Below are 24,268 nucleotides of genomic sequence, written 5' to 3' on the forward strand. Positions count from 1 at the left end.
CATTTCAACACAATGCTCAATCTGCTTATTGGGCGCGGTTGGATCGATGGCATAGAGTTGATCCTCGGCACTATGATTTTCTCACTGTCAATTTATGGGTGGATTATACTTTCACACATTCCGATCATGCCCCTTTATGGTTGAGGATTGGCCTCCATGAGATACCTCATGACAGGCTTGTGCACAGAAGATTGCTCATTGTCAACAATAGTTATTTGGAGCATGAACCATACAAGGCTCTGGTTAAAGATGCGGTTCAGCCACTATCTCAACAGGCTGCCATTGGCATTGATTTTGCTTGGGAAGCTTTTGTTACACGAATCCAAATAGTCATTCGTAATTATCGCAAAAGCTACAAGAAGACCTTGTAGGGCAATGTTGCTCAACAAAATTTCAGTGTCAGTCTTTGACAGAGTTGAGTCACTTCAGGAATCTTTCTTATGAGAAAAAACAAATTTTATGTCGAGCAAAATATTATCTACAATGTGAATAGCCAAATGGAAGACACGTAAGCGACAAAGAGCTTTTTTGGATAAAGGTTGCTCCTCCAAAGCATTTTTTAAAGGGCTGGATTACAGAAGGTCTTCTCAAAATATTTGCAGGGCTTTGTTACCGGATGGTGTTTGGAATTCTTCTAGGGCACAGCTTGCTACAGCTTCGTTCGCGACATTTTTCTTCTCAGTTTGGGAAAGCAGATTTACCTTCCCAGGAGGTCATTTCAGCAACGGAAAAATTATTACAGCATGTCATTGCTGTCTCACCAACACATCCTTTCACTGAGAGAGAGTTAAGTGATGCTGTCAAATCATGTGGTAGATGGAAATATCGTGGGTGGGATGGTCTAACGGTAGAATTTTTCTTGGCTTTTTGGGATCTGCTAAAAATGCCTTTGCTGCAAATGATCAATATTGCTTGGCCCAAGAAAGGGTTGGTCAAACTTCTTCCCAAGAATCCCATTTGTGAATCTTTGGCTAATTGGAGGCCTATTACTTTGATGCCGGTGATATACAAGATCATCACCAAAATGGTGGTTGATCAGATTAAGGAATATTTACATGATGGCTTGCATCCAACTCGGTATGGTTTTATTCCAAGACGGCATATTACTGATAATATTGCCAATGCTTATGTTGGGATTGAGTATGCCAAGTACACAGAGCAAGATGTGCTTATTCTGCAGGTGGATATTGCAAAGGCATTTGACACCATTCAATGGGATTTTATAGCTCAGACTATGCAAGCTTTGGGGTTTGGTCTAAAATTGCAGCATGTCATCTTCTGGCTTTATGAGGATAGCAAAGCTGCATGCATTTTGTATGGAGACATATCAGAGCCTTGGACGCTTCGATGTTCAGTCCGGCAAGGTTGCCCTCTCAGTGCTATCTTACACCTGGCACGCATCCAATGCTTCGATATATTGATCACTTGGTGGGATAGATATACTACATGGGCTGGAAATTCCTACAAGTCGCTCATTGGTTGCTCAGGCTTATGCAAATGATTCATTCTTCATGCCAAAAAACACTCCAAGAGATCTTTCTTCACTTATGCAAGCTCTCTTTGTATGGACTAGCTGTTGGCCTTCACATTCATTTCAGAAATCCTGTCTGTTGCCATTGCAATTCATAAGTCTTCACAGGTTTACGTAAATGTTTGGTAGTATAGCGCTTTAGAGTCAGCTTATGATTCTCTAACAAGCCCTCATTGAACCTACAAAACAAAACAAAAACCAAAATCAAACAATAAACACATAAATTACACAAACAAGAGACACACATACAAACACAAAGAACCTAACACCTTACTCGATGTAAGCACCAAAGGAATCCTCGCCACGAACAAACTGACCACAATGCACTCCATGCAGCTCAGAACTTCCACGTGTTGCAAAACGAAGCAAGCAGTGAAACGCAAACCTTTTCTGAAGACCCCTCGAATGGAAACAAGAAGATTGCTTTGGCCGGGGGAAATTGTTCTAACTCAGTTGATTCATCATCTTGGATATCCTCTGGGTTGGAGCATTACTCGCCATCAACAAATTGATTGGGTTCTTGCTCAATTGAAGAAAATTTTGGAATATTGGGAAGTTTGCTACTTGGCCGTTGCATGTCCGTCTTCACATTGTTCAGTCTATCTTGGTGGCTTATATTCAGTTTTATCTGCCATTGACTTTTTTGACTAAGGGGGATATGTCTTCCTTCATATCCACCTTTACGAAAATTTTCGGGCGGTCAAAGCATGGCAAGAAAAGAAACCTCCAGTACAGAGATTATGCTCACCCAAATTATATGGAGGGCTGAATATTCTTAATATTCATGTGCACATTTAAGCTCACAAAGGCAAAATGATGCTTCTGTTTGTTCAAGATGATCAGCCTTGGGCTGCTATGATGCGATCTTTACTTGTTCACATCACCACTGCTGCTTTTGGTTTTTGAGAACCTAGATTTTCTTTTGGGCTGCATTGAAGGCAAAATCAAAGGTTGCCCTATGGTTTCTCAGATGTTTCTAGATTGGAAGCATATTCTTTCACACTCGGAATGGAATGGAAGAGACTCTTTATAGGGTAATTCTTTGCAAGCTGAGAGCATCCATTCGTCACGGGCTTTAACTCCTCCCTTGGCCTTGCAGGAGTTCCTGACGCTCATATTTTCTTAATACAAAAGGGATTTCCAATGTCACTGACGTTATAAAGGATGATGGCACTATTTTATCCTTCCCTTTGGCTGCCGCAAAATATGGTTTGGGCATGCACTATCGTCTGGTATGGCAAGTCATTACTCGAATGATTCAGCCTTTTCAGCCAATACCGCCTTTAAAACTTCAAGACAAGCTTCATGATTGGATTCTTCTTCCTTTATACTCGTCCATTCGTCCTTTGAAGCTGTCACATATAAAAGTTTCTTCTGAATATAAAGTTCAGTTATCACCACCCTGGGTGTCGGACAGGGCCAATCAAATTTGGGCATTGCACCATCCAGTCAAATGGTGGAGAAAGACATTGAAACAGATTTGGCACTCCAAGGTTCCATTACGTCAACAGGTCTTTTTATGGCATGTTTTGTTGGGGGTTGTTCCGTCGGACAGCTTTTATTATGCAAACATATTGCTCCAGCTTTCGGTCGTCGGTGTTTAGCTCCAAGGGAATCAGTATCTCATATCTTTTTGCACTGCCCTCAGACATAGAGCTTCGTGGGCATCCTCCGGCACGGATTGAGAATGTGATTTTCTCAAGCTTCTTTTGGCAAGCTTTTCTAGTTGTTTGGGATCTATCCTAAACAGCCAGATTTTATGTTGTTCTTTACCTGGGTTCGCTACTAGGCACTCTAGACTCTCTGGAAAGCTAGAAACCACAGAGTCTTTGGTGATCCAATTTTTTCTCCATTTGTTTTCTTCCGTTGTTCTTTGCAACAATCACTCTTTGATTGTTTGCAAAATCGTTGCATTTTGGACTTTATGGACAGACCGCAATTGTAAAGTCTTTAGTGATCCCAATTTTTCTTTGTTTGCTTTCTTTAACCATTCTCTGCAGCAATCTTTATTTGATTGCTTGCAAACTCACTAGATAGATCAAGATGTATATTTGGCTTATACTGAGATCTTCGATTGATGTCTTTTGTAGCGCCTCTTTTCTAAGGTGACAATTCTTGTAATATAATCAATAAAAGATTTCACTTTAAAAAAAAATGTGTGTGCGCGCGCGCTTGTTGCCATTGCATTCCAAGGATTGGCAAAGACTGCTCTGGCCGGGGGAAATTGTTCCACCAACTCAATTGATTCGTCATCTGTGATATCCTTTAGGTTGGAGCATTACTCGCCATCAACAAAACGACTGGATTATTGCTAAATTGAAGAAAAAACTGGAATATTGGAAGTTGGCCACTTGGCCACTGCACGTCCGTCTTCGCATTGTTCAATCTATCTTGGTGGCTTATATTCAGTTTTATCTGCCATTGATTTTCTTCACTAAGAAAGACTTGTCTTCCTTCATGTCTACCATTATGGAAATTTTTTGGCGATCAAAGCATAATAAGAAAAGTTTGTGGATTCTTCTAGTACAGAGATTATGCTCGCCCAAATTGCATGGAGGGTTGAATATTCTTAATATACATGTGCACATTTTAGCTCATAAAGGCAAAATGATGCTTCAATTTCTTCAAGATGATCAGCCTTGGGCGGCTATGATGCGCTCTTTACTAGTTCGCATCACTACTCCTGCATTTGGTTTTTGGCAACCCACGCAGTGAGATTTTCTTTTGGGCTGCATTGAAGGTAAAATCAAAGGTTGTCCTATAGTCTCTCATACGTTTTTAGATTGGAAGCACATTCTTTCACACTTGGCATGGAATGGAAGAGACTCTTTACACGGAAACTCTTTGCAAGCTGAGAGCATCCATTGGTCATGGGTTTTTTCTACTCCCTTGGTTTTGCAGGAGCCTCAACGCTCTTATTTTCTTAATACAAAGGGGATTTCCACTTTTGCAGATGTTATCAATGATGATGGTACTCTTTTGTCCTTCCCTTTGGTTGCTGCAAAATAAAGTTTGGGTATGCACTATCATCCTATATGGCAAGTCATTACTCAAATGGTTCAGCCAATACTGCTTTTAGAGCTTCAAGACAGGCTTCAAGATTGGACCCTTCTTCCTTTATACTCATCACCATCTTGGGTGGTGGACAAAGCTAAGGATTGCATCGCCCACTCAAATGGTGGAGAAAGAGATTGAAGCAAATTTGGCACTCTAAGGTTCCATTACGCCAACAAGTTTTTTTATGCCGTGTTCTCCTGGGGGTTTTACCATCAGGACAGCTTTTATCTTGCAGGCGTATTACTACATGTCATCGGTGTTTCTCTCCTAGGGAATCTGTATCTCATATCTTTTGGCATTGCTCTAAGACAAAATTTCTTGGATATCCTTCGGGACAGATTGAGATTGTGATTCTCAAGAAAACATTTAAACCAAGCCTATGGCTCGTAAAAGTTGGACAGAGTCGGCTTCTACATCTAAGGATGTTCCTTTACCTGATAGTTTTGGGGTTGGAAGCCTTTGTTCTGCAGTGGTTTGTTCTCATCCTTTGTTTATCTCATACGGTTGCTCCTTCGCCAGATAATCCCGTCTCTCCTTCGCCTCGTTTGAATGAAGATCAGGGAAATGTTTATGAGGGGTATGCTGGCTCCCCAACTCCTGGTGTAGCCATGAGGTTGAATCCTAAAGTTTGAAGTTGGTTTATCTCATATTGTACATATGTATATACCACTCGAGTGTTTGGGATTATATCAATTCTCAGAAGTCACATATTGTATGTTTGGAAGAACACAATCAGCACTCTTTTGCTAGTCGCGAGGGTTTTTTTGCAGGATTTCATATATTCTATGCTGGGCACTCTTCCTTTTCTGTTGTTGCCATAATTGTCCATCATGATTTGCAACCTCGATTAGAATATAATGATCGACGTGAGCGCTACATTATTGTCCGATGCACAATAAATGCAGATACGTTTCAGTTTGTTTCAGTCTATGCCTCTGACATATCTCTTGCTCGTGCTGAAATGTGGCCCCATTTGGGTGATTTTATCATCACTGGTATGAGAATGCTTTTATCTGTGGAGACTATAACAACTCCCCTACCACTACTAACAATACCACCCATCAATCTCATATGCTGAGACAAGAGCAAGATGCATGGTCCCATATGGTTGATTCTTTGCATGCTTGTGATCTATGGCAACAACTTATGCGTAATAATGATGGCTACGCATTTCATCATACTATTGGGCTCGCTTGGATCGGCGGTATATGCTTCATGCAAGGCAGTTTGATAATTTTACCTCTCACATGAATATGGATTATGCATACCTTGAGTTATCTTTTCATTTTCCCGTCTTCATGACATTGGGTTCTGGCTTGCTAGTGAATGATTTGCCATTCCCTTCCCAAAGATTTCTATTGGTAAACAATTCTTTTCTATGTTGGAGATATCATACCCAAAGAGAGTGTTGGTGTGAAGTGTTGGTGTGCAGTAGTAGGTCATCTAGTACTAGTCTAAGTGTGTGAGTCATGTGTGAGTGCCACGTGTTATCATGGGTCTTATCCCATATGCACTAGGTGCTAGTGTGTGAGTGAGTAGCCTATATAAGGCTTGTACTTCACTTGTCTTGTCATACTTGATGAATCAATGAAAGCCTTCATTATGTCTTCATTTGAGTATCACTTCTTCACTCCCTAGCCTATCTCTCTCTCTCTCTCTCTCCCTCACACCATGTTTCTAACATGGTATCAGAGCCACCTTCCATAGCTTCCACGTCACCCTTGCCCTAACCCTGATTCTGCCTCAGCCCTTCTTCTTGCAGCCTGCAGCCGCCTCAGCCGTGCTCCATTTCGCCCTGTTTTACCTCCTCCATAGCTACTCCATCTCCGTTTTCTGTCCTTGCAGACAGCCCCCTTCATTCAAGCCCTTTTGGAGCTGTAGCCCGGCCTTTGGCTCCCTCTTTGCTTGGTGGTCGGCACTTCCTGCAAGACGCACCTGCACATGTGGCTCCCCAAGGACGTTTTGCATCTCTCCTTCACCGAAATCAGGGTTTCTGAGCTGCTGCTGCATAGTCACCTTCAACAGAGCATTTTTAGAGGTTTTCAACGCCAAGAACAGGCTTTTATTACTGCTGCTGTGTAGTCGGCCACCTGGCAGCACTCTCTGCAGCATTTCGAGTCATTTGAGGGCCTTTTCGAGCAGTCTCTTGGCTTCCAGCACATCTACTACAGCCGATTTTCAGACTAGTATCCTACTACACATTTCGGAGCTGTTCTAGGGAGCCGCCCTGCACATTGGTGACCAGCCTTTGCACTTCGGGGTGCCCTAGTGAGCCGCTTTGCAGATATCGGACCTGCTACAGCACTTCAGGCAGTTCCCTCGACCACAAGGGCTCCTTTCGTGGTTCAGTTCTGCATTTAGGACCATATTCTTGCTATGTTATGATTAGGGTTGGTAATTGGAGCATCGCCAGCCACCTATCTTTGCCCTTCTTGCATACATGGAGTACTATTGTGTCTTGAAGACCTAGAAAAGCCGACTCAGTTGCTGGTTATCCATTTCAGGCTGCTGTCCACTCTCACAAAGTTATTTTCAATCATGACCTCTTTGTCTTCTATCCTGGTGGAGAAGTTTAAAGGGGAAGGTTTTCCCACATGGCGAACCAAAATACAGCTTCTCCTTATGTGTGAAGGAGTTTGGGATGTTGAGGATGACCACGTTGAGTTACTTGACAACAACACCAAAAGATTTCGAAGCAGCAGAATGCCAAGGCCATTGCCCTCATTGGTCTTTGCTTAGCTGACTCTCTCATCCATCATGTGGATTTCAAGACAATAGCTAAGTAGATTTGGATTTGCCTCGAGACATTCTTAGGTAATAAAATCACCAACTCTTAAGTCTTTTTGAAGCTCAAATTTTATGATCTGAAAATGGAAGAGAGTGATTAGTTGATGAGTGATCATCTAGCCCGGTTTCAATCTCTTGTTAAACAACTCTCAAGTTTGAAGAGCGTCCCTGATGATGAAGATAAGATGGCCGTCCTTATGAAAAGTATGCATGGCATTTCTTGCTTTGAGCACTCTCTTGAGATCTTTTGTCTTGCCGCTACCTAGTTTGATGATATGGTGGCCCTCCTCATTGAGAAGGATCGTCGCAATAAGGAAGCCGCTCCTACCTCTCCTATTGATCATGCAACAAGAACATTATTTGCAAGTTTCGCAAGAGGAAAGGACACATTGAAGTCCATTGCTTCAAGAAGAAAGCATAGGAACAAGAGCAGCATGATGCCAATCATCTGGCTGAAGACAAAGCTGAACCTGAAGAGCCCCCGAAGGAGATACATGCAGCTGCAGCAGAGGTTCATGGCCTCTCTCTTGACGACGAGGATCCATTTGACCAGGGTTGGGCTTTCTAGGCCCCTATGCTATGTGTTTTTTTTTTGTTGAGTCAAACAAAGCTTCAGTCAAAAAGAGGTATTGTGCGTTGGGTCGTCCCCAAAAAATGAATGTATTGTCTTTTACTTTGGTTGATGGTATTGACCACCCCGTTCAGAGTAAGGGGGGATGACAAGTGATGGTTTGCCCTTGCCGGTCGCAAGCTGACTGAGAAGCGCTATCACACAGGAGGTGGTGGATAGTTGGAATTGCTCTTTGTAGTATTGCAGTGGAGGGGGGATCGGGCTACTCTTTGCATGTTAGGTCTCACCATAGTTACCAGCCGAAACAGAAACGGAAGAAACGGAAGAAACGAAGTTTCCGGGCCCCGCCGAAACGGAAACGGAAGAAACGGCAATATGATACAATTTATGTATAAAAATTTATTTTTTATACATAATATAATTATCAATAGAGTGCAAATCATACATAACACAAATTACAATTATCTATACTTGAAGCTTCAGCCTTCAAGCATCAATGCATCATTCATGCCTCTATGATTCTAAATTCTTGAATGATGCTTCAATAATCTGAAATCAACATGTATCATGAGTCATGACTAACAAGTTTGGCATTACAACTTACAAGAATCTGAAATTTAGAAGTTTGAAGTACTTTAAAGTTTAAACTTAGCACACAAGTTGAAACTTGAAACTTGAAACTTGAAAGTATCCAATGTCCAGACTCCATAGATGATCATGATTCATGATCCACAAATTTCATGATCATGACTCATGAGTCATGCAAGACTCAAAATAAAAGCACCCATGGATGATATAAAAAAAAGCAGCAGGACTACTAATCATGCAAGACTCAAAATAAAAGTTCCCATGGATCATATAAAAAAAAGCAGTGGCAAAATCACGTCTTTTAGGGTTTAGGGCAAATCAGGTGTGCAACTATGGGTCTCACACTCTCTGCTCTGAAGGGGGGTGTTGGAGATATCATAGCCAAAGAGTGTGTTGGTGTGTAGTACTAGGTGATCTAGTACTAGTCTGTGTGTGTGAGTCATGTGTGAGTGCCACGCGTCAGTATGGGACTTATCCCATATGCACTAGGTGCTAATGTGTGAGTGAGTAGCCTATATAAGGCTTGTACTTCACTTGTCTTGTCATACTTGATGAATGAATGAAAGCCTTCATTATGTCTTCATTTGAGTATCACTTCTTCACTCCCTAGCCTCTCTCAGGCAGCATGCTACACTACGGGACCACCCTACCATCTTCATGGATGAGGATCTCACACCTATGCAGGTGGAAGAGCGGCACACCCTGCTTCAGCAGCCAGATGTGTAGCCCGTCAGGAGGGGAAGTGGGCTGTCGTCCGAGATTGCCGCCTACTAGTTAGCCCCCGCCACCGAACCCCACCAGGTACTCCAGACACGGTAGCAGACTCCTCCCCCAAATAGGGAGACATGGTCTATGAGATTCAGACTCAGCACACAGTACCCTTGGCATGCACCATATGGAACTGTAATGATACCCTATGGTCTGACCCTGGGAACTTCTCAGAGTCATACACTGGACGCGACATCGTTTTCTATACAGACACATGAGAGCCCCGAGTGCCCTCTCCCCTCGGTCAGTGGCTATACATGGGAGTCAGTATTCCGTGAGGAGACCAAATATACTGGGGGGGTCTGAGGGTCAGGCGGAGTTGCAGTACTTCTTCGTTCAGCGCTCACGAGCTTGACATCCGTGGTTAGACGGGATGTCCATGCCCGTTACCTATGGCTCTGATTCCGACGCCCCTCCACACGCGACCTCTTTATTGCAATCTACGACTTTCCTCCCGAGACGTCACATTTCGCACGAATGCTTCGTGAGGATACGGGGGTATCCCCCTATCTAGATCTCTACTCATACATTGTGGAGTTCTCCAGACGCGGAGAGGTCCTCCTAGTTGGGGATTTCAACGCAAGGACAGGTGCACATCAGACATCACTCCTGGACTTCCACTCAGATCCGGTCCTATTACTTGAGATGGACACAGAGGACTCGGGCTTCCCCCGCTCCTCGGCTGACAGTCGCGCTCCCGTTACTGGGTATGGACAGGCTCTTTTGGACGTTGCTTGTATACATGATCTGGTCATTTACAATGGACTAGACCGGTGGCTTGCCTCCTCTGGTTTCACATGTTTCCCACATGGCAGAGGAGCCAGTGTCGTCGACTACATTCTGGGATCTCCTGCTTTAGCCCCACTGATCACTGACTTCTACACTGCACCCTTACCCCCACGAGCCGATCACACTTACCTGTTCTTTCATATCCTTGCGCCCCGAGCCCCCCCCAGCCACACCCCGCACTACACTACCTATCATGATATACACTTCGATCATAACCTCTCACCTGATTACTCAGCCCACCTAGCCTCCCTCCTCAGACACATAGACACCATACCCTCTCTAGATCACCGAGCCACCCTTATCACCCACTCCCTTCACAATGCAGCCCGCCACATCTTTCCTTCCACTACTCGGTCCACCCGTTGGCTCCACCCCTTGCAACAACTGGTATAATGACGAGTGCAAAGCATTACACCGCACACTCCGACTCACGACCCAGCGAAACGCTAGGGCCAACCCACGTCTCACCAAGGATTATCGTCGACTAGTCCGTCGCAAGAAGCTAGCCTTCCTGCGCCAGAATGAGGATACGCTACTGAACATTCTGTTTAGTATCAACTCCAAGGATTTCTGGAGGAAATTCCTAGAACGCCAATCCCCCTTCCCCCTCACGGACACTTCCCTCTGACACACCTACGCAGGCACACTCTATGATATCCCTGATCAGCCTCCTCCCGACCTCTCAGCCACCCCCCGCCCCACCTCTTGTATCCTCTTCACAACCCAGGGAGTCACCCACGTAGCGCATAAGCTTCATAACGGTCGAGCTAAGGATCATGAGGGCCTATGCACAGAGTTTGTTGCCTATGGCATCAAAACTCTAGCCCCCATCCTGGCAACGCTGTTCAATGAAGCTGTCTGCCACGGGTTCCCCAGAGCCTGGACCCTGAACACTATCACACCCATCCACAAAGCAAGAGATCCCATGGATCCAGGGAATTACAGGACCATCATGGTTGGACATGTTATGTCCAAGATCTATGCATCAGTGTTAGATGGCGAGGGCAGTGCTCGCGCAGAGGTACAGGGGCTCAGTGCATCCGGACAAGCCGGCTTCAAGGCGGATCACTCGACTTACGATCACATTTTTACACTTAGAGGGATCATTGAGGAGGCCAAACACAGGAGACAGAGAGTATATTGTTACTTTGTGGATTTCTGCAAGGCATTCGACACCGTTCCCTGCGCCCGACTCATCAGACGTCTGCAGGAGTTAGGCTACGACTCGGTGATTATCTGGGCAGTAGTAGCTCTCTATGAGCGGGTGACGGGGTAGGTCAGGATTGGCACCAGTTGGACCCCAGAGATCACGAGCACTATCGGAGTCAAACAAGGATGTCCCTTGTCACCGACTCTATTTGGCCTCTACATCGACGAGCTCGAGACCACTATCAGGACACTCGGAGGTGCAGGCTGCTCTCTTGCGGAGGCTGTCATCCAGATTCTCCTATACGCAGACGATGTAGTACTACTATCCTCTTCTGCTACTGGTCTTCAGCGACACCTGGATGGACTTCAGGTCTTCTGTGATACACATGACTTGAAGTTCAACACTTCCAGACCCGCTATGCACCGCGAGCAGTTCCTCTTCGCCGGCGACCCTGTTGAGATAGTTGACTCTTACACATACTTGGGCGTTGTCTTCTCAGGCCCGATCTTCACGATGCGCCCGGCCATGCACGCCAGGATCAGCCGGGGATACGCCACTCTTGCCAGGCTGGAGCGATAGTGCTACCACTCCCACTTCCAGGACCCCCAGACAAAGTCTCTCCTTTTTTATTCTTTGGTCCGCCCAGCAGGCATGTACGGTAGCCCTTGATGGGGAGTCGACCTTTCAGACACAGAGTGGGCTCGAGTCGAGCGCCTACAGATACTGATGTTTGCTCGAATGATCCGTAGCAAACCATCGGTACCACACCAAATCATTCTAGCAAAGTTCGGCGCCTCACCCTTACAGCTTGATGCAGCTTTTCAGGCTATCACCTATCTCCACAGAGTCAGGGATTTCAGCTCCTCCGCCGACGGTCGCCTCCGCCTACCTTGGCTAGCCCTATCCTCCTCTATGGCCTTATCCGTTGATGGGGACCAGCGATGCTGGTATAGTCGTCTTTCCAATTGGTTCACCCGACTGGGCCTCGACTTAGACCGGTTGCCTCCTTTTCAGTACAGCCTCGACGCTCCACCATCTCCACTCTCTCCCACTGACCAGGAGGTCAACCGGCTCATTCGAGCGAATCTGCTCCAACTCCACACCTGGCGGACATGGTTTCTTCACTCCGAGCTTCCTATGAAGCTCGACTTCTACCGCCGACACTGCCTCCAGGTCTCACAGGAGGGCTTCATCACACCTCCGGGTTACACACAGCTTCATCTACCACATGCGCTCCGGATCTCCCTCGGTCAGTTTAGGGTCTCGTCACACCGATTACGGATCGAGAGCGGACGCGCAGAGGGTATCCCACGAGAGGACCGCCTTTGCCCACTTTGCGACTTGCAGGAGATCGAGTCGGAGGAGCACTTTCCTTTCAGATGTCCTATCTATTATGCCATTCAAGGCCGGTACCACTACCTCTTCCACGACGGATTCGGCTCCCTCCCACACATGCTGCAGTTCCCGAATCAGCAATGCCTAGCCGCTTTCTTACATGAGATGACTCGCCACCAAGATACCTCTCTCCGAGCACGGCGACACGAGCAGCACACACAGTGTGAGGACACCCAACGGCCTATCACTGACTTCTTCCAGTCACAGGATACCTCTTCTCAGTCTAGCCGACGACGCGGACGTGAGCGAGAGCTAGAGCCACGACATCTGCGCCAGCGGACAGACTCACACATCCACGTCCATGACATCTCGTCTCTGCTCTCTGCCCGCCCCACCAGGGTTACCGTTGCCCTCATCCACAGGGCCACCCGCCGCCCCCGACGACCGAGCTCGACTAGGCCGCGTGACGTCAAAGGCCAATCATCTATCGCACGCTTTTTTCCGACCTCCCATTTGACGGCCCCTCTATGATTGGTCTCTGACGATCACCACCTGCACACGTATACTGTATCTCCCCCCTCTGCCCCTTTTTTGGTGCCCCCCCCTCTTTTTTGTATCATCTGGAGGTAGACACATATTTTTTGTATCAAGACTAGACACACAGTCCTTCATAAACTCTTTTTTGTAAAAACGGTTGGCTGGCCCGTTTTGAGACCGCCACCGTTATGCTCATTGTATCAGTTATCTTTAGTCTCATAGACCTTCACAATCTCCCGAAGATTTTAATAAACTTTCTTTCTTTCTTTCTCTCTCTCTCCCTCACACCATGTTTCTAACATTCTACAACCCTTTGCGTCTCGGTCATAATTAAGGGTCTCATTACCAGACTCACCTTGCACTCTTTGCTAGATCTAGATTGGGTATGGAATCAATCAGTCCCAGATGATTAGTCCAGACTTTATACCTATTTATGAATGGCTTGAAGTATAGGCATTGTGATAGCTGAATTAATTTCACTTGTATATTAAGAAAATGGTACTCTGTTTTTATAATACGGTGGGTGGTGGTATTAAAAAATCCGGTTTTTTCAAAACATTGCAGTGGCTCATTTGGTTATTGAAGTATGGGTCAACACTGCACGCCTCAACCAGTTAGGAATAGCCCCTGATGACACTCCATATTGCAGCTAGGGGTGCATTTAAGATCCACCCAGACAGCCACCAAAAGTCTCCACCATGGAGACCTCTTTTGACCCCCATCTCTTGAGACACAGATGCAGAATGCCCCCACGTTTCTCTTCCAGGCTTGTAGCAGGCAGGCCTAAAATATCCATAATTGGAAAAATTGGCACAACTCTAGAGAGCAAGCCCTCCATTAATCATCTAAGCTGCATACCTATGCCTCTGATGAGCTGTTACGTCGCTTACAAAACCACAAAGGCCACCATCTTGAACAATGTCCCTTGGTTTCATTACAGCTCCAGAAAAGATCCCATAGAGCTTAAGGTCTTATTCTAGATTATATGACCACGCTAGTTGGTTACACACATGTAAGCCTAGTAACCCACAACCCTCACCCAAAAACAGGAATGTCAAAGATAGTGAACCTTGGCACCACCACAATATAAATAGAGAGAATTAGCCCTTCACCAAGTATAATTCATATTGAAGGTGCCGTCTAATCCCTCTAGAAGTATCGAATTCTCAACCTCCCACACTGACGGTGAATTCCTCTTCATAACCCCACACACCACTCCTCCAGTAATAAATCACCATGACGCAAGGCCAGTTTTACCTATTAGGTTGAAGGCTAATTGAACTGCTGATGCTCACCCCACCCTTGTGTGCATTCCGAGCAGAGAAACCTTGTTAAAGCAACATACCACCAGAGCTTACAATTATGAACCCCACTATAAGCATCACATACTCAAGCAACCAAACGTCCACTGCAAAACTTTTACTTGGCAGCAAGGATTAAGTAGTAGTTTCATTATTATTCAAGCAAGAAACTTGGAAGTATAAGCAACAAGATGCCAGCCCAAGGCCTGCCCTGATGCCAATACCTCTGTGTTTAAGACACAAATAATATAAACTTCATCTTCAATACAATCTTCCTGAATAAGGAAATTTTCTGAAGCTAACTGGCAAGAGGTCCGAAACTCACTGACAAGAGGATCAAACCCTTTAGCAGTAATCTCGAAATCCTGATCTAGGTTCATTAATTCAGAAAAGACTCTCTTTAACCCCACACAAACACATTATACATCACTATGTATACATTTGGTCATCATAACACCAACATAAACATGAAGAAAATATACCCAGAACAGAAGGGTTGCCACGTTGTCACACCTGGCAGAGAGTCATAATACTATGCGCCACAGAGAACACATGGACAGCCTACAATAAGACACATAAGCTTAGAAAACAAATGAACGTGAACTCAAAAAGAAACAAAGTCTGCATACAAAGACCAGGGAAACACACAGAGAAGAACGTTACATGATCACTAATGAATTTGTACCTGGGGAAGCTGGTATAGTATTATGAAAGTCCCGATGGTGCTAAACTGCAACAAGTTCTTCCAAACCTGTATACAGAAGGCAAGGTGAACACTATTATCGTGGGAAGTTACAAATTCTTTGTATTGCAATTTGCACCACCTACATGCACAATTATAACCCTTTTTCCACAAAAAATTGGCATAACACTTCATTCGAGAGATTGGTTACCTTAAACCACATCACAACCAAGCCTTTGCTTTCAGGCGAGGCCAGCCTGGCAGTAAAGTCTTGGAATGCCACCTACAGTTCTACAGCCAATCGTGATAGAAAATAGGAGGCCAGAACAGGCAGCAGATTTAGTTCCATCATATGACCAAAAAAGAGAACAAACCAATGCAAACACTTAATGCTAGTCAAACTGGACACACACACACAAATAGAGAGAGAGAGTTCTTAAACCTTAGCACAAAGAGCAGGAAAGCATACATTTGCAAAAGGGCAATTTGCTTGGGAAAAAACATTGGGGGTATGAGAAATAACAAAGATGGATTTAGCGACCTGGGTAAGTTTGAAATTTCACCTGCACGTTGGCAAAATATACTACAGAAACTAAGAGGGGAAGTACCACCCCCATAGGCACTTGGCCAGACACTGTAAGATCCTTAAACCATAATGTTCCACCCTGGGAGAAAACAAGTGGTACAAAGATATTGGTTAGATGAATCTTGACATTGACATAAAGTGCATACACAATTGATCACCTCTATCAACGACTCAGAAACTGAACCAATGAAACATGAGCCTCACAAGATCATAGCAAAAAGATTATTTAAAGAGGAGAAAGAAAAGGAGCTGCAATGTAAACAATCATCTAAACAAAATCTTTTGTGTCAGTCAACAAAAAAGGACATCCAGACAACGACATGTCGGCTGAAGTCATCAGCACCAAAGAGCAGATCTGTCATTACCCAAAGTTACTTGCATTTGACAATTGACAGATCAAACAGAGCGAAAACATGACAGCCTTGAACATCAAACTTCCCCTGCTGAAACTTGACTGTCAGTGGCACTTAACAATTCGATAGCCTACTCCAAAGAGTGAATTTTTTGTGGCTCTCTAAATAAAAAGGGAGGGTATTTTGAGTCATTCGGATGGAACTTCCTCAAGGAACAATCTGAGGTTCGAGAGGACAGTTCACATAGTGCCTTCCCTAATCCATCATTCAATTTACCAGCAACGATACTTATATGCACTTCGTAAATTTCAGCTGAGTATTTCAAACGATCCCCGGTGTTACGCTCTAGCCGAGGTAGCATGACCTCGGAAGAATCAGTCGACATTTCCCTTATAGGATCTATCTCTGTAAAATATGTGTTTGCGCTTTATGTAAATGATCGGGAGGGATTAATGTCAAGGTCCTAGGTGAGGGCTGATAGCACCAGACTAGATAGATCTGAGACCAAGGGCCTAGTGCAAAGATTGTGCCTAGGGGCAAGGAATTAAATGCATCCCAAGAGAGGGGTGAAATGTTGCATTAGGAAGGCCCTATATGGATGACATGTGGCATCTAGATCTATCTAGGGATTTGGGGTCTGCTAAGGCTAGTGAGAGAAGGAAGAATGTGATTTACGTGATTTTGATTATAGGATCTCTCTCTTGCTTTGAAGTCTTGGCAGAATAGGCTGGGAGGAAAAATCAGGGTGCTACTCCCGTGATACGTAAGAAAAGGCTAGTATAGAGACAAGGAAGGTGACAGTTGGTATCAGAACCTGTGGAGAGATCAAGGGATAAGAAGACCTTCACGTGAACGATTTGAGCGCCAATCGACGAACTGACCGGGTGATGCTGCGATGTGACGAACGGAGGCTTCTGAATTGTGGCTTGAGCCTCGGGGTCCCGTAAGTTAGTGGCGGATAGCGGGTTTGGAACCTGGGTGGAACCGCTGGTAATCCGCGACGCCCACGAACAAGGAAATGAAGGACTGGTGGCGCTCTCGCAGCGACAACGAAATCAGAGAGAATTGTGACGTGCATGGAGCGGAACACGTAGGCGTTTAAGCTAGAGCACAGGTGGACAAGGATCGACGTGGGCGTGAGAGGCAGGTGCATTTTTTGTTACGGTCACGGGATCTGGCCCTCTCTTTCGTGGACGCCAGGAGTCCGTGAGCAGGGAAACCAGGTGGCCCGAATAGCCCGACAGATCGAGAGCAGAGGGTCTAACATTGGTTAGTTTATGAAGGCGCCTGATCAACATAGAACGCTAGTCGAACGACAAAAGCTTGTACCTCAGCTGTGATTCCAGACTGGTCCTAAAAGGGAGCGTGGCTGTTCGTTAACGACCAGGGAGCTCTCTTCGAACTCCAATACTTTCGTTTTGTTTTTTTTTCTCTTCAATTAGTCGGGCGATGCTTTGCTTTCATAGACGGATCTTGAGGGTAATCAGCCTGCATGAGGCTTTAATGTTGTAGCAGGGACAGATTATGCCTGTGTGCTTCAGTCGGAGTCAGATTGAAGGAATTTCCCTAATATAGGGAAAAGCGCCATCTGTGAGATATGCCTGTATTAAATGCTTGATCAGTGTGAATGTGGGATTGCAGGAATTCCCTAGTATAGGGAATTGTGTTCAGAGTATCAGTACCCTGAATTGTGTCAGCTTGTGATTACAGTGTTCTAGGGGTGTTTTTTTTTTTTTTTTTTTTTAAAGGCCCCAAAACAAAACACCTACTGAACTAAATGGAAGCAGAAGAAGGGGCTTCCAGGAGGGACCCTGGTGAATCGGGAGTCCGGCCGACCCAGCAGGGATCGCGCCCAGTAGCTCATACTTTATCTGGCAGGATTGCATTGCTGGAGGATGCCTTGCAACAGCTGTTAGCGCAGCAATTACAAGCCAACGCAGGGCAATCTGAACTTAGGAGAGCGTTACAAAGTATGTCTGCCAGACCTTCTCGAGAAGAGAAGGGAAAGGCTCCAATGGAACTGGAGTCTAGTGTCCATACGGTCGAGCCTAGGAAGGCTAAAGTAGACCTTCCTATAGAATGAGTTTTACTGAAGAAGCGGAGGTGCGTAGGCAACTGGAAGAATACCTCAAGTTGGGGCAGATTCAACCAAGTTTCTCACCTTTTGCTTCACCAGTGATATTAAAGAGGAAAAAGGATGATACGTTTCGCCTCTGTATAGATTACAGAGCATTGAATAATATCACTATTAAGCACAGGTATCCGATGGCTCGGATTGATGATTTGCTAGATGCATTACATGGAGCCGTGATTTTCAGCAAGATAGATCTTAAGTGCGGCTATCATCAGATCCGGATTAGAGCCGAGGATGTGCATAAAACCGCTTTTAGAAGCAGGTTTGGTCATTATGAGTTTTTGGTAATGCCCTTCGGACTTACCAATGCTCCAGCGACCTTCGTCATGCTTATGAATGATTTACTACGTCCGTATATCGGAAAGTTCGTAGTACATTTTATTGACGATATCTTGATATTCAGTAAGAGTATTACTGAGCATCGTGAACACTTAAGAATAGTGTTCAGTACTTTGAGGAAAGCCAGTATTTACGTGAATTCTTTACGTGAATAAAAAGAAAACTATACTGTGTATGGTTAGGCTTGAGTATTTAGGGTTCATAATTACTCCACAGGGGGTAGAAATGGATCCGAAGAAAGTGGCTGCGATACTAACTTGGCCGATCCCTCAGAGTCTGACCGCGTTGCGATCATTCTTGGGATTTGTCCAATTTTATAGAAGGCATATCAAAGGATATTCCGAAATAGTATCGCCATTGACTGATCTGACCTCAGATAAAGTACCTTTTATTTGGGGACAGAATCAACAAGAAAGTTTTAACACCATAAAACAAGCTGTGGTCTCAGGACCGGTGTTAAAAATAGTTGATTCCCAGAAACCGTTGTTCCTAGAAACCGATGCAAGTGGCATTGCGGTTGGAGCAGTCCTCCTTCAAGAGGGAAGGCCAGTAGCCTTTGAAAGCAAGAAGCTTTCTCCCTCTCAAAGGAATTGGCCAACTCATGAATTGGAGTTGTATGCTGTTATCCATGCTTTGAAAACATGGAGGCATTATCTGTATGGTTCAGAGTTTTATGTGGATGTGGATCATGATACTCTGAAACATTTCTGTAAACAGCCTGACTTGAGGGGCCGCCAAGCTAGGTGGGCAGAGCTCATGCAGGAATTTAATCTAACGATTCGGTACCGAAGAGGAAAAGACAATAAGGTAGCTGATGCGTTGTCTCGCATTATGCACAACCTGAGTTTCACGGTATTAGAGAGTGCTCTAATGACCGAGATCAGAGAAACTCATAAGGTGGACGAGTTTGTCCAGAGCTTATGGCCTAAAGCTCATGTGTTAAAACCCGGGGAAAGTGAAAAGGATGACCTGGCATCCAGAAAAGGCCAAACTTATGCAAGATATACCATAAGGGATGGTATGCTAGTTAGAAATGGCAAGGTTGTAGTACCTGGTCAGAATGATCTCAGGCATCGACAATGCCATGATAGCCCGTGTGCGGGACATCCAGGAGTCGAGAAGACATATGATCTCGTGAAGCGAGATTTCTTTTGGCCAAAGATGAAAAAGCATATTCATGAATATGTGACACGATGTTTCTCGTGTCAGGTAAGTAAGGCCGAGCGGGTGAAGCCACCCGGACTTTTACATCCCTTGGAAATACCACTAAGTAAGTGGGAGAGCATTTCCATGGATTTTATTGTAGAACTACCTGCAACACAAGGAGGGTATAATTCTATCCTTGTGGTGGTTGATCGTCTAACCAAGATGGCTCACTTCATTCCGACTAGAGAGTCTGTTAGTGCCCCGCAAGTAGCGGATTTGTTTATTAGACATATATTTCGTCTGCATGGATTGCCTAGATCCATAGTGTCAGATAGAGATGTCAGGTTTACCAGTCACTTTTGGACAGCGGTATTTGAGACACTAAGGACTGAGTTGGGAATGAGTAGTGGGGATCATCCTGAGACGGATGGTCAGACGGAGAGAGTCAACCAGACTTTAGAGGATATGCTGAGGGCATATGTGTCATTGAGGCAACATACATGGGACAAGTGGTTGCTATTGTTGGAGTTTGCCTACAATGATAGGAAACATTCATCTACTGGGTTCAGTCCGTTTGAGCTGAACTATGGTTATAGACCAGCTAATCCAACTATAGTTGGAGTACCTAAGAAAGTGCCTAGTGCCGCGAACTTTGTAGTTCAGATGCGGGAGATGCTAGCACTTGCGAGAGCTAATATCCATCAGGCTATGGATAGAGCCAAGGTGTATGCGGATGAAAATCGGTCTATAAGAGTATTTGAAGAAGGAGAAAAAGTTTTTCTAAAAATTCCTTCGCACTCAAAGTCGTCGACTTCAGGAGAGTGTGCTAAGTTATCACCTCGATACTGTGGGCCGTGGTTAATTCTAAAGAGAATAGGCAGTGTAGCCTATAAATTAGAATTGCCGCAGGGGTGTAAGGTGCACCCGGTTTTTCATGTTTCACGTTTAAAGAAATTTTTACATACTGGTGACTCACTAATCGAAGGTGTGGTTTTGTTTCAGGAGATAGAGGATATTGCAAGGCGCAAACCAACAAGAATCCTTGACCGAGGAACAATGCAAATACGAAATCGGAAGATACCCACGGTGTTGGTTGCATGGTCAGCCTCTATCCGAAGCTACCTGGGAATCCGTATATCAGTTGCGGAGAGTGTTCCCAGACTTTATCATCGAGGACGCTCATGTCTGAAGAGGGAAGGAATGTTACGCTCTAGCCGAGGTAGCATGACCTCGGAAGAATCAGTCGACATTTCCCTTATAGGATCTATCTCTGTAAAATATGTGTTTGCGCTTTATGTAAATGATCGGGAGGGATTAATGTCAAGGTCCTAGGTGAGGGCTGATAGCACCAGACTAGATAGATCTGAGACCAAGGGCCTAGTGCAAAGATTGTGCCTAGGGGCAAGGAATTAAATGCATCCCAAGAGAGGGGTGAAATGTTGCATTAGGAAGGCCCTATATGGATGACATGTGGCATCTAGATCTATCTAGGGATTTGGGGTCTGCTAAGGCTAGTGAGAGAAGGAAGAATGTGATTTACGTGATTTTGATTATAGGATCTCTCTCTTGCTTTGAAGTCTTGGCAGAATAGGCTGGGAGGAAAAATCAGGGTGCTACTCCCGTGATACGTAAGAAAAGGCTAGTATAGAGACAAGGAAGGTGACACCCGGCCCACAATCTGAGACAAAAACGGAGTACCTAATCTCATCACTCGAAGCACAACCTGAACATGAGGAAGATCCCTTCAAAGATGGAGTGATTAGACCACTAGAGAGGATTAACATGAAATCATATTTACTGAGCTACACTCATTCTTTTGAGCCTGAGGCAGGTGTTAGAAATGACCCAACAGAGGGTACGCACAGCGGAAGACTGATAGTAATGCCCAGGAGCTCACACAGTGTGGTGTGAGGTGTGGAATCACAAACTTCTTCAGCTTATGTGCATAGAATACATGTGCAGACTCATCAATAGACAATGAACCAACCAGATAGAGAAACCACCAAAATAATATATTTCCGTCCAAAGCTATGGACACAATACAAAAGAGATAGATCCAGAGTCCCACCAATGGTGTGGTCCTCTGATCTCACCACAAGGTACTTCTCCTATCTGCTGGCTATCTCTAGACTCGAGCCCACATGCTCCACCTTGAGCCTAAGTAGACTTTCCATCTAGATCCCTTCCACCTTGCTGTCTTTGCACCAGCCTAGGTGGGCAGCACTCTAAGCTAGGTCTGCAGCTCTACAGCTCACTTGTCTCCTTCTGGATAGAGGCCCACAAGTGGCTGATCTGCTGCTCCTGCTGCTCCCTGAACTGCTGCTCCAAGTGATGATAAATGAGGCCAAGAGCCTCTGCTTTTATAGGCCCCAAGGGCCTGGCAAAAACACCGACCAGCCTGCAGCAAACTGGCCAACCAGTCTGTGGCTGGTCCAGCCCTATAAGGGCTCACAACCTGGGGCCTTTTGGGCCCACACTTCTAGGGCCTTTAGCCCTCCAATCAAGGTGGGGGCCCAGCCCTATATAAGGCATGCCACTGCCCACTGGCAGCCCCATTTGCTGCTCCACCTGGCCTCCATGTGGCCGACCTAATCTGCTGGTCTGCCACGCCCTTCTGCACCATCTCTTCTCCCAGACAGCCCGCCATGCAGGCGCTTTCAGCCTGCCTACGCTGCCACCTGTGCGCCTCTTTTGCAGGCCCATGCATTCCCGTTTTGACAGCTGCCCACATGACAGACTGTGTGCTGCCCACGTGACAGCCTCTGCCCTTTCTGTGTGCTGCCCATGTGGCAGCCCCAGTATCCCCTGGTCTACCTCCCCCATGCTCTCCTCATATGGGGGCTTACAGATGGGGAGGTGACTATTCCAACACCCCCTCTCACCGACAAATCTCGGCCCAATGCCAACACGTCGATGACGATGCTCCAGTAACTCCCTGGTCGTAGTAGTCCTCTGGAACTTTTCGATGTTGAAATCTTTTCCTGGCTTTTCATCCAGTGGCTCCTGCTCCACCAGGTCTGGTTCTGCTTCCGCACACCATCCTGGTACATAGGTCAATCTTTGGTAGCACCTCCTTGCACCGCCTCCTTCAGTCACATTCCCGCCTTCGAGCTCGAGCAATCCAACCATCACAATCTTCCAGCTGTCCCCCTCAGCATGAGTGAACAACCTGGAGTCTTCCAAGCACCATGCTCTTACGGTCTCTTTCAACCCGTCCTTCCTTTGGCAAGGTTTGCAACCAATGAATATTTCCAAATAACCTGGACCATGAACTCTCGCTGAGTTCTCAAGCAGGTACTCTTCTGGCTTCAGTACTCTTTGTCCATCACCTCCTAGCAATCTGCATCCGAGATTTGAAGAAGCACCAATACTTCCCCTTCTGCCTTCGAAGAAGGCCAATTCCTTCCAATCTCGTATCACTTGAGACAAATGAAGAGCAGAGTCTCTCCACAGCATGCTATAAAGGCTCAAAAGCAAAATATCAAGTACATACCACAATGTTGTACTACCTGTGTGTTTGCCCTGAAAGCAAACCCTGTACCTCATTGAGGCACCCACCAAGAGCCTGTGTAATCATGTACTGTCCCCTTCTGAAGTACAGCATCCATTTGACCATGAGAACCCAGGGCCCTCCATGGAATCCACCCTCGCGTCAGTGTCGACAGCCACACACTTGGAAGGTACCAGGCACTCCATGCTGTCCTTCACCTTCACAAAGGCATCTGACTCCTCGTCCACCCACATCTCTATGTCAGACATCCTCATTGTGATTTCTTAGTCAAGATATCTGACCTCAGTAACACTTGGTGATGTCACCAGGAATAACTCTTTGATTACCACATTTGCTTTGGCGTCTCCCTCTCAATCTAAGTCGGACTCCTTTCTGTTTTTTTGATCCGCTTTTTTCTTTCTGTAGTCCTTTGCAAAATGTCCTGGCATATCACAATTTAAGCACTTCTTCTTCTACTTTCTCTTCGAAGTCTCCTCGTCATTAGAGTCGTCTTTCTTGGACTTGCCACTATTAGGCTTACCCTTTCCTTTGCCAGCGTAATCCTTCGCCAGCATCGCCTTGTCGTCTTTGTCCTCATTGTAGAGCTTCTCCCGAGCTTCCTCCTATAGCAGTAATGGACCCACCTCCTCAAACGTCAGAGGTTTCCTTTGTCCTGCTGTCACAGTCATAACGAAGCTCTTGAAACTCCGAGGTAGTCTCCTCAGTACCATCAAGGCCAAATGGCATGAGTCTGTCTTCTAACCAACTGCTACCAGCTGATCCCTCACCACCTTCACCTTCGTCAAGTGGCTATGTACCGTATCTCCTTCCATATCAAGATTATAGAGTTGATGCTAAAGATGCAAAATCCGGGAGGTGTTGTCCGTCTCGTACAGATCCTTCACAGTGACCCACGCCACTATTGACGTCTCGACCATCTGCATATGTGGAAGAACAGACTCCGCCGTAGTCCCTATGATTAATGCCAGGGCATGGGCATCTCTGTCTTCCCAGGCTTTAACCTCCTCTTTGTCTATTGCCATGACTATCTCCCCTTGCCTGTCCACCATGTCCTCTGGCTTCGCTTCCACTCCCGTGGTCAGCTTCCACAACTTCCGAGCCAC

General features: G+C 45.6%; 1 protein-coding gene across 5 annotated transcripts in view; it reads right to left on the reverse strand.

Annotated features, from left to right (window-relative positions):
• Window positions 1-24,268, reverse strand: part of LOC147882185 (ALBINO3-like protein 2, chloroplastic) — a 134,273-nt gene that overhangs the window by 43,214 nt on the left and 66,791 nt on the right. For 4 of the 5 annotated variants that reach the window (XM_087401813.1, XM_087401815.1, XM_087401812.1 and 1 more), the window contains exons 5-8: window positions 15,660-15,761; window positions 15,308-15,379; window positions 15,100-15,165; window positions 14,928-14,975 (exon numbers count right to left, since the gene is read on the reverse strand). In XM_087401813.1, the coding sequence (XP_087257939.1) occupies window positions 14,928-14,975; window positions 15,100-15,165; window positions 15,308-15,379; window positions 15,660-15,761 (288 nt within the window). The remainder of the gene's footprint in view (window positions 1-14,927; window positions 14,976-15,099; window positions 15,166-15,307; window positions 15,380-15,659; window positions 15,762-24,268) is intronic. The other variant, XM_087401814.1, reaches the window with a different exon arrangement.

The sequence above is a fragment of the Dipteris shenzhenensis genome, chromosome 30, assembly GCF_047967505.1.
Source record: "Dipteris shenzhenensis isolate YYH24624 ecotype China chromosome 30, Dip_SZ_1.0, whole genome shotgun sequence".
In the NCBI taxonomy this organism is placed as follows: domain Eukaryota; kingdom Viridiplantae; phylum Streptophyta; class Polypodiopsida; order Gleicheniales; family Dipteridaceae; genus Dipteris; species Dipteris shenzhenensis.